Source organism: Molossus molossus, unplaced genomic scaffold (assembly GCF_014108415.1).
Source record: "Molossus molossus isolate mMolMol1 unplaced genomic scaffold, mMolMol1.p scaffold_m16_p_27, whole genome shotgun sequence".
Taxonomy (NCBI): Eukaryota; Metazoa; Chordata; class Mammalia; order Chiroptera; family Molossidae; genus Molossus; species Molossus molossus.
The window spans coordinates 3062176-3072417 of NW_023425363.1; the positions used below are offsets into that span (position 1 = coordinate 3062176).

The 10242-nt window shown below is 44.0% G+C and overlaps 1 protein-coding gene across 4 annotated transcripts in view; it reads left to right on the plus strand.

Annotated features, from left to right (window-relative positions):
• Positions 1 to 8993, plus strand: part of SPECC1 (sperm antigen with calponin homology and coiled-coil domains 1) — a 219695-nt gene extending 210702 nt beyond the window's left edge. For all 4 annotated transcript variants that reach the window (XM_036278342.1, XM_036278344.1, XM_036278343.1 and 1 more), the window contains 2 exons: positions 3483 to 3542; positions 8889 to 8993. In XM_036278342.1, coding sequence (XP_036134235.1) covers positions 3483 to 3542; positions 8889 to 8978 — 150 coding nt within the window. In that variant the 3' untranslated portion in view covers positions 8979 to 8993. The remainder of the gene's footprint in view (positions 1 to 3482; positions 3543 to 8888) is intronic.
• Positions 8994 to 10242: the final 1249 nt, after the last annotated feature.

Consider the following 10242-nt stretch of genomic DNA (forward strand, 5'->3'; position numbering starts at 1 on the left):
TGTAACACTGAGTACGGGTGAGAGTCTGCGTAGGGGTCATCTGACTCGAGAAGAGAGGGGGCAGGGAAGCTTTTCCTGAAGGAAGCATATTTGAAATTGAGGTTCAAAGGGATCACGGTCATTTAATGAAACATACCCCTTCGACATTATTAGGGTGAGTGGACTGGCCCCTGCCCAGATAGACACTCGTTCTGCTGAGCCCTTGGTGGTGGTGGTGTTTGGTTTGGTTTGGTTTGGGGGGTTGGTGTACCAATACATGAAATTGGACATCAAGAGAGGCCGGTGTTTGTAAAAACCTAAAATCAAAACCTAAAAATTGTATGGCACACCATTGGGAGCCCAGAAAGTTCAGGCATCATGAGCTGTTTCTAGATGGACAGTTGAAACCAGTGAGCTTGACATCGGTGTTACATGGGGAATTTCTGGTAACACCAGCAAGGATGTTAAAGAGATACACAGTCGCAGGGTGTGAGTTAGGAGGGAGGTTAGGGCATTTTCCACCTGCCACCCGATGAGCTACCTGTGCTACACAGGCCCCGGTGACAGGGTGGTGTGCTCATGTGCGTGTCTGGGATGAAGTAGTAATGGAGGAGAGGTTCTGCACCCCGGATTCTTCCTCCATCAGTGTCGGGTGAGGTCCCTGCCAGCCAGGCCAGTGGCAACTTTCTCCTGGGGGTTGGGCACTTTCACTGGCCCAGACGGGAAGGTCCGGGCCTGCAGTTGTCCCGCCAGGACGCAGGCGGAAACAGTGCTCTCTGCCCCCCGCCCTGGCCTCTGTGGGCACGGGTGCGGGTGCGGTGGGGCCCTCTCAGGCTTCTGCCCTGGCACCCTCCTGTCCCCCCGTCGGCCTCCTCACAGTGGCAGGAGCCTTCTAATGAGACTGGGCTGGTGACGCTGGTCACGATCGCCCACTGCTGCCAAAGTGCATAGAACTCGGTTTTGTTCACCAGAACCGCCTCTCTCCAGTGTTCATGCCAAACTGCACACGTTTCAGAGTATTTGAGACAGTTTTTCACTGTGAACCATTTCTTTGTTGAGTGTCTGCTTAGAAAACACCAGCCGTTTCATTAGAATCAGGCTACATGGGTCTTGGGGTTTAGAAATGCCTTTTCCTCAGACCTTACTAGTTCTTCAGACCTTACTAGACTTCAAAGAATACAAATTAAAACAATAAAATATTATTTTTAGCCTGTCTCATTTGGCAGCTTTTAAACATCATACTATTGCATGCAGGTAAGGGGATAAGAAAACGGGCACGTACATTACTGCTGGAACTGAAAACGTATATTTTAGAAAGTAGTTTTGCATTACATACCAAAAGCCATAAAAAATGTTGTATCTTGACTTCTGAAATAATGGTAGCCTAAAAACTGGCTTTCATAACCTCTCCTCCTCAAAACTAATCAAACAGACTTTAAAAATAAGGACAGAGACCTCATTAGCAGCAGAACAGGAGATTGCTGTCCATAGTTCTGACTAAATTAAAGGAAGCCAGGAGCCAATTTCCAGCTCCTCTCTCAATAGAACAGAGTAGTGTTGTGGAAACATGTAAGGTTTCCAGTTCAGGCCCATTAATTTCCCTTAATTTGGAGGAAGAAGGCTGGTGGCTTGGGCACGCTGACTACAGAACAGCTTTGCAAGACTTCAGCCGCAGACTAGAACACATGCGTGGTCCTGTCGTAGTGCTTTTCCGTGACCTGGTACCGAGAGCAGAGAGCTTGCTGCAGTGTTGGGACAGACCCCTTACCTTCCGGCACTAGGTATGCAGGCAAGGACAGAGGGTAGAAGCCGCAGAGCAGTGGGAGAATGGATAAAATTACAGAATTTACTGAGGAACATAAGACATGAATGTGAACAGAAATTATACTTAATTTACTAACTTAAGATAATCCTAGTGACTTTCAAATAAATTATGGAGGGGAGGAGGCATGACCAAATGATTCTTAAATGTGTCCAGATGAAGAAACATCAGAGAACAACCAGAAAGAATCTCAAAAAGAAGCAACAAATTATAGATAAATGATTATGGAGCAGTACCTTTAAAATTCTAGAGGAAATTATTTTCCATCTAAAGTTGTTGACCAAGTGTGACAGTACAAAAGAGAGATTTTCATGTATGAATGCTTCCAGGAAATGTATCTCTCCCACATCCTTTCCTAAGAAGAACTCTACGAACAGTCTAGTGGAAGAGGGGCATTGTGCAGAAATTGACAGAAGGTTCTGCAGGACTCTGGGGCTGAAGAACTTCATGAAACAGTGATATCGCTGAGTCACCAAGAGGAAAATTATTCTGAAAAAATGTTTTTAGTGACACAGCATCATGAACTATGGAGAAGGAAGTGTGATTGTAGTGCACTACTATTAAATGCTGTTTATGGTTTTCAGAACTATCCTATTAAGAGAGGACAGAAGACTTTAGAGTGGTTATAGAAGAGGAAGTGATGTTACACGTTTTAATAATTTAAAAGTAAAACTTGACAAGATGTAGAAAAGATGAAGGGAACTTCTTATCATACTAAAGTGGAACCAGGAAGTACTGTCCTTAATTGATGGAACAAGAAATGGAGATACAAGGATATTATTTAAAGTCACAAACATAACTAATAAAAGAACTAATATTAGCCATATGGCTATGAAGAGAAGAAGAGAGAGGTGCATGAGACCTGAGTCCTCATTTATTCTGGGAAGAAATGAGTAGATAGTCAGTAGGGGATAGTTGAGAAATCAAGAATCAGTGGTGTGATGATAGCTATGCAGGGAATTACCAGAAGAACCAGAGAGATTAAAAGTGGTCCTCCCAAGGACCCAGGTTTGGGGGAAGGGACAGTTTTTTTCACTGGATTATATCTAAGTATGTGCACATATTACTTTGACAATTTTTTGATACAGCACCATGATTAAACAAATAATTGTTGGTACACAACAGAAGTGTATGTCATATATCTACACAAAGTAAAAAACAACAATTAACAAAAATGTATCTTTAATAGTCAGGAGTCAGTCAGTAATGTCACTTTTTTTTTCTTAATCCTCGGCTAAGGATAAAAATGTCACCCGAGGACATTTTTCCATTTTTTGTTCAGATAGAGTGGGAGGGAGAGAGAGAGAGAGCAAGAGAGAGAGAAACATCGACATGAAAGGGACACATCAAGTGGCTGCCTCCCGCACGACCCAACCAAGGCCGGGGATAAACTGCAACCGAGGTACGTGCCCTTAGCGGGAACCGAACCTGGGTCTCTCTGGACCACAGGCCGACGCTTTAACTGCTGAGCCAAACTGGCCAGGGCAGGAATGTCATTTTTATTGACAAGTGTCACTTGTCTGTTTTTTTTTCATATACTGAGACCATTGTTTGCATATTTGACTTTAATTTTTAAGTGTTTTATAGACTTTCTATATGGGAGTGTCAGTTAGTGTTCTTTCTTAGCAAAAGCTATATATTTTTAGTTGATAATTTTAGTCTTTTTGTCTTTTTACCGTAGAAAAGGAATCTCTTGTTGGCATTTGAAGCAGCCGGAAGTGTAGGCATTAAACCCAGCCTGGTGAGTATCCTGTTTTGTATCCTTGTTATACTTTAGTCAAATTATATGAGGAAGAACTTTATACCATCTACTAACAATTTCTTATAGAACATAGGAATCCATTTGTTGAAGATGTGTTACTGACGACCTCTCATATAAAATTATCCAGTTGGTCAGACCACAAATGATTTAGTTTTTTCAGTTAAGATTCATTATGGATATACTTCAGTTCTAAAAACACAGTGAGCTGAATTATCATTAAAGCCCTCTTGTTCAAGTCACCTAGAGATCTGAATGCAAATGTGATTTTTAATGTCCATACATAGCTGAGCTCTGAAGAAAGAATGGGAAATAACCAGATGCCAGAAATTAAAAGAAAAATAAAAACCAAAGCCATGAGCTCACACTGTGACAACCCCCAGGGATGGGGCTAGGGTAGTGGTGGAGGGCTTGTAATAATGAGAACCTAATGGGCATTATTTCATACCCACACAGGAACAAGAGATGAGGCCCTGAGCTCCCATAAACAAAGCGTTAGTACTGAGACCCCTACACAAAACTAAGTCTCACAAAGTGCTGCTCTTCTTAGTGAGAAAGGAAATAAAAACTCCACCTTCCAGTCCAGGAAGTGATAAGGAAGTTTATTATTCCCATTGGATTTTTTGTGGCCAAAAAAGGGGGGATACCTCCTGTAAGAAAACAGCCGGCTGAGGTTTGGAGTTCAAATTTGTAATATCTGTATTGAAAGAAGCCTCTAATTTATACTATCTGTGGTTCAGGAAGCTCCTTGGTTAGTAGTACAATGGTTGCTGGAAATATACTCACAAGACAAGATTACAAAACACTAAAAAAATAAAAGATCTATTGTCAGCAGATATAACAAACAAGAAGGCAATCTACCAAGAATTTGAGAAAATAGTAAGAAAGAGACTACAAAATACTATGTTTAAACATATTAAAGAGATCAAAGAAATGGAAGTTATAAGGAAGGAGCACATTATTATAAAAAAAAAAAAAAGATTTGGAAAAACAAATAAAACTTATAGAAATGAATATTTGGAATTAAAAACATCAGTTGGCTTGAAAAACTGGTTAGATGTGGAAGAAGAGAGAACTACTCAACTGGAAAATAGATGTAAGGAAATTACCCAGAACATAAAACAGAAATTTTAAAAATGGACACTAACTCTGGCCAGGTTGCTCAGTGGGTTGGAGTATCATCTATACACCAAAAGGTGGTGGGTTCAGTTCCTGGTCAGGACACATATATACCCAGGTTTCAGGTTCGATCCCCGGTTGGGGTGCATGCAGGTGGAAACTGATTGACGTTTCTCCTCTCTCCACCCTCTTTCTAACGTAACTAACCATTGCTTAAACCATAAAGATGTTATTTTAAAAAGAAGAAGAAATCCAATAGTTTCAGGCACTGCTCAATATTGAAATCAAGGACCCAAAGTGCCTCTTCTCTATCTGTAGTTCACCACGTCTAATCTGTTGGCTTTTTCTCCTCTACTTGATTACTTGTTCTGCGGCTGAATGTGGCCTCCAAGCTCTAGATATCACTGCACCTGCAGGGCAGGGAGGAGGGGGAAGGGATAGAACAAGTGCCTCACATCTTTCCCCTTTGATAAGGGACTCAAAAGACTTCCCAGAGTCCCTCCAGCTCATTGGCATTACTCTGTTACATGGTCACTCCAGCTACAAGGGAGTTTGACAAAGTGAGCATATAATGTTTTCAAGCCTCTTTCGTAGGAAGCCTGCAAGAGAGAAAGAGGTTGGGAATGATTGTTAGGTTAACCAGCTGATAGTATTTATCACAGAACTTAACGACCTTAAGAGACATGGAAGATACAGTCAGACTGGCCATGCCCCAACAGCGGGAGCTCCAGAAGAGGAGGTGAGACAGAGGGGTAGAGACAGCGTGTGAAGAAATAGTGCCTGAAATTTTTCCAGAACAATGAAAGACTGCAGATTCTTAATGAATCTCAAACAGGATAAATAAAACAAAATATTCACTCAGGCAAATCATAACTAAACTGCAGAAACAGCAAAGTAAAGACAGATCATCTATAAATAATTTCTACTAGCCAATAATTTTAAAAAGACTATCTCGTAGAAAATTGTCAAAGGCTAGAATAGGCAACTCACAGATGGCTGGGGAACCATTTAAAAGATGTCCAGTCTCATTAGTGATCCGGAAAATGTAAGTTGAAATAACAGCGAGACACACTTCTGCCACCCTCAGAGGAGGTAGGGAATCTGAGAAATGAAAAAGTTTAAGTACCACTGTTACAGAAAAATTGGTGCTAGGAACAGTGTTCACCAAGATGTTTGAAACAGAATGGACAGTTTTCTAAAGAAATATAAATATATTTCAAATATTAAATATAAATATATCTCCAAAACTTACTCAAAAATAAATAGAATTTAAACCATTAACTAAGTTGAATGAATTGTTTAAAATGTGGTCATACACACAGACACAAAACCCACATTCTACTAAACCTTTAAGAAACAGATATCCCTGTCATGTATATCCGAGTTTAGAGAATTTAAAAAGTAATGAGGAGCCCTGGCCAGTTTGGTTCAGTGGTTCAATTTCTCAAGGGCACGTATAACCCACATACATTCAATCCCCGGCCCTGGTCAGGGTCGCGTGGGAGCAATCAGTCTATGTGTCTCTCTCTCTCTCACATCAATGTTTCTCCCCCCACCCTCTCTAAAAATCAATGAAACAATATCCTCGGATGAGGGTTAACAACAACAACAAAAGGAATGAGGAGACTCACACCTCCGGCCAGAATGGAGAAACAGGAACCTGATTTATCTTCCCTCTGAAACTCTAAGCAAGTAACTACTGATAATTTACATAAGGAATCAAAAATAGAATGAGAACTTGGTAGAAGAATATATTATGTACAAGAATACATTTTTATTGTGTCACAGTTAATATTTGCTTCATTTTAGTTTAACATTTTTTTCTATTTTTCATCTAATGTGCTTGAGAAGTTAGTGAAAGCTGGGATGAGATCGTCTTGCTGACCTAATTGTCAGAGCCAGCAATTTTATTTTTATAGATGTCTGTGAGCAGCTACTGAGAAGCATAATTAATCTCAAAAGCATTTAGGAATGTTTGTGAGCAATTTAGCCAGTTTATGTCATCAACAAAATAAATACTTCCTATATTATTAAATTTGCATTTCAGTATCTTGATGTGGATTGAAAAATAATATAATAAATTGTTCATGATGCTTTTAAAATACATCCAATCAGAATTGGCAGCAATAATAATCCCAAACTTTTGATCAAGTCCTGTTGTTCAATTAGTCAGGAAAATATTCACTTACGTTCATATATTCAAATAAATATAGGTTTCTGGGTGTAGCGTATTAGTAAGGATGAGGGTTTTTAAAAGTGAAAACTGTACAGAGTTCCCCACATTTCAGCAGGCATTCACTCCTCTTCAGCCACAGTGGAATCCAGGGCGCCAGCCCGTCACATGACACGTGGGGAGAACGGGGAGAGGACAGAAACCGCCAGAGGCGTGTCCTCCAGGGTTGATGTGACCTACCAAGGGCTCACTCCCATGCTGGGTCACAGATCCGTGCGGTGTCGGTGACTGAGTAGACCAGTGTGTCCACCAGAACAGTTCTGAACACACAGATCAAGTTCTTCAGACCACCTGTGGAGGGAGGTGTTTACAACTCAGGATGTTGTGAGAATATCAAAATGATCCTGAGGGCATAACTGAGCCTGCTCTGTAGTGTAAACTTTATAACAGGTACTTAAAGAGTTCATTCAGGCTGACCATGTGCCAGATGTTTTCATGAACTGACTCACTGGGCCTTCCCAGAAGGCCTGTGAGACAGAAGTTCCTTACAGGTGGAGCACTGGGGCACCTGTTCCAGGAAAGGAGGGCACAGCTGGGCGGTGGGGCTGGCTGCTCCAGTGCCTGGGCTCCACCCCTCACTGACCCCCGGCAGCTGGGCAGCTGGGCAGTTACTCACAGCTGCATGCTCCGTGCCATGTTGTGTTGTAATTTATCTGACTATTTATCTGACTAGAGCTTATCTCCATCCTCCCCCAAGACTGTGAGCGCTCAAGGGTGAGAAGGCTTCGCTCTCTTTTTCCCCCAATTTTTTTTTATTGTGTTAAAATACAAATAGCATGACCTAAGTGTCTGTTTCTGTGCTAATACCACACTCTCTTGATTAATATAGCTTTATAAATCATGAAATTGAGTCTTACAACTTTATCCTTTTCAGAATTGCTTTGGCTGTTCTAGTACCTTTGCCTTTAGACTCAGTTTGTTGATATCGACCAAAAAAGCTTGTTGGGATTTTGATTGGGGTTGTGGTATAGCTATAGATCAGATTGGGAAGAAGTGGCGTATTAACGCTGCTCAGTCTTCCGGTCCATAAACGTGAAATACGTCTTCATTATTTAGATTGTTCATTTATTTCATCAGTGGCTTGTAGTTTTCTGCAGACAGATCCTGCACAGGTGTTCTTAGATTTATACTGTTCTTGTTCTTCTCTTTCTTTTTCTTCTCCTCCTTTTAAATGGTTTGTTGGTTACAGATTTCAGTTGTCCGTTGTTGAGTATATAGGAAAGCAACTGACTGTATCCTTGCTAAGCCTGCATATTAGTTCCACGCGATTTTATTTCAGGAAAAGACCAGCCCTGCTGCCCGGCGCTTTCTGGCCTCTACCCTCCGCCTGCCACGGTGGGGGAAGGGCGGTAACCAAAAACCGCTGAATGGTAACATTGAATTCTGGTGAAACAAATGGTTGCATTTTAAGCTGGTTCACGGATTTTGAGGTAGTCCCGTTCTTAGGAATGTATCTTAAGGCACTAATGCAACAGAAGGAAACAGAACCACGCAGATGCTCACTGCAGAGCCTGTCAGCTGACGTGAACACAGCAGCATGCCAACTGCGGGCCAGCAGCCCCTCGGACCGTGCGCTCACTGAGGTGGCAGCCGGCGACCCGTGCCGCTGGGAGCACACAGTAGTGTGTCCACAGCGTGGACGCATGTGTGGGAGTCACGTAACTTAGAGACGTGGAAATCTGTGTGATCGTGGAACTGTGGGGACTGTCTCCTTTCACACTGTTCTTTAATGCTGTCACGCTGTTAAGAGATGAACAGGGTGGGAGGTCATGTCTAATGTTTTTTAAAAGGGATTGGTATCTCCTGAATAAATAGGAAGAAAACACTTTTCTGTAAACTCATCCCCTTCCCACTGTCTTGGTGTTGCTGCCCTTGTGTCCCCTATGTGGAGGGTTTCTGGTGGGCACAGCCCTGCCCGGGCCCGAGCCCCTCGTGGGAGGGTCTGTGCCCCCGTGACCTCTTCCTTTCTCCCGCAGGAGCTCAGCGCCATGCTGCACACAGACCGGCCCGACTGGCAGAGCGTGATGCAGTACGTGGCCCAGATATACAAGTACTTCGAGACCTAAGCCCGGAGGACCCAGCGGCCGCCCACCTGACGTTTGTCCTGGAAGCACCTGGTCACTTTCCACAGGCCCTGCTCTGCCTGTCCACGGCTTGGCCGGCTGAATTTCAGAGGGGGCTCAAGCCGGGGGGGACCCACACCAAATGAGAGACAGAGCTGGGTTCCACCATGCACCCACCTTGGATCTAGACACGTTTGGACTAACTTGGGGGAAGTTTTGCTTTCCCAGGGGCCTCCCTCCTTCCAGACCTGAGACCCCAGGACGACATCCCCAGTCACCCTGTGTAACCACACTTGAGCCGCCCTGAGACTCATCGCAGATGGCACTTCCGCACCAGTAGGCTTGGCGTTGGCCTTTGTCCAAACTTTGCCCTTTCTACCCATCGCCCCCTCCAAAAAACACCCAGCAAAAGACAAACATTTGCCCTTAGGCAGCCTGGAAACACACGGACCCTGCCTGTGGGGACACAGGCGTAGTTCCCAGAACTTGACCTCGCTGTCACTCACTGATTCTGTGGCCGGAAGGTGAATATGTGGGACGTAGGAGCCCCTGGGTAGTTTGCTTCTCTGTCCCTGTGGGGGGGCCCCAGGTGGGAGTGTGCACTCGGGCGGCACGGCCACCCTCCGCCGTCTGTGCTCAGCAGGCCCGCGTGCACAAGGACAGCGCAGTGACTGTTTCCTCCTCCACCGTCCTCCATTCACACCCAGACACTCGCCCCATGTGCGGCATTGACAGACCACTCGTGAAAGGGCGGCGCTGGGCCTTCGGGTACCCGTGCAGCGAAGCGGGCTGAAGACGTGTACTTCTTGGGGTACAGGGCAGACAACAAATTTAAACAACATTTCGAATTCAGATTTGTTCAGCGTTTAGTTCTTCATCAGGCCTTATATGTTTGCAGAGCGAAAGGAAGCCCTCAAGGGTGGGCAGAGGGCTCTGTTTGTCCTTGAACAAAGGAAGATTCCGTTTCTCTACTAGTCTGCAGTCACCCTAAGTGACAGCAGAGTGGCCCCATTCACCTCGGAAGTGCTCTGAGCAAGTACCACCTGGTGGTTCCTTGGTGTTCTTGGCGGGCAAACAAATACATATTACATAGCAAATGGGGTGCAGTTCACATAAGGAAATCAGGTGAATTCATCAGCTCTGTTAGTGCCATCAGACAGAAGGTCCTTCTTACCACTAGTCGCTAACAGTGACAGCACTGCTGTCATTGCTTGGAGGACATCTCTAATGATGGCGGCCCTGTTCCCACTCGGGCCTCGAGCCTCCA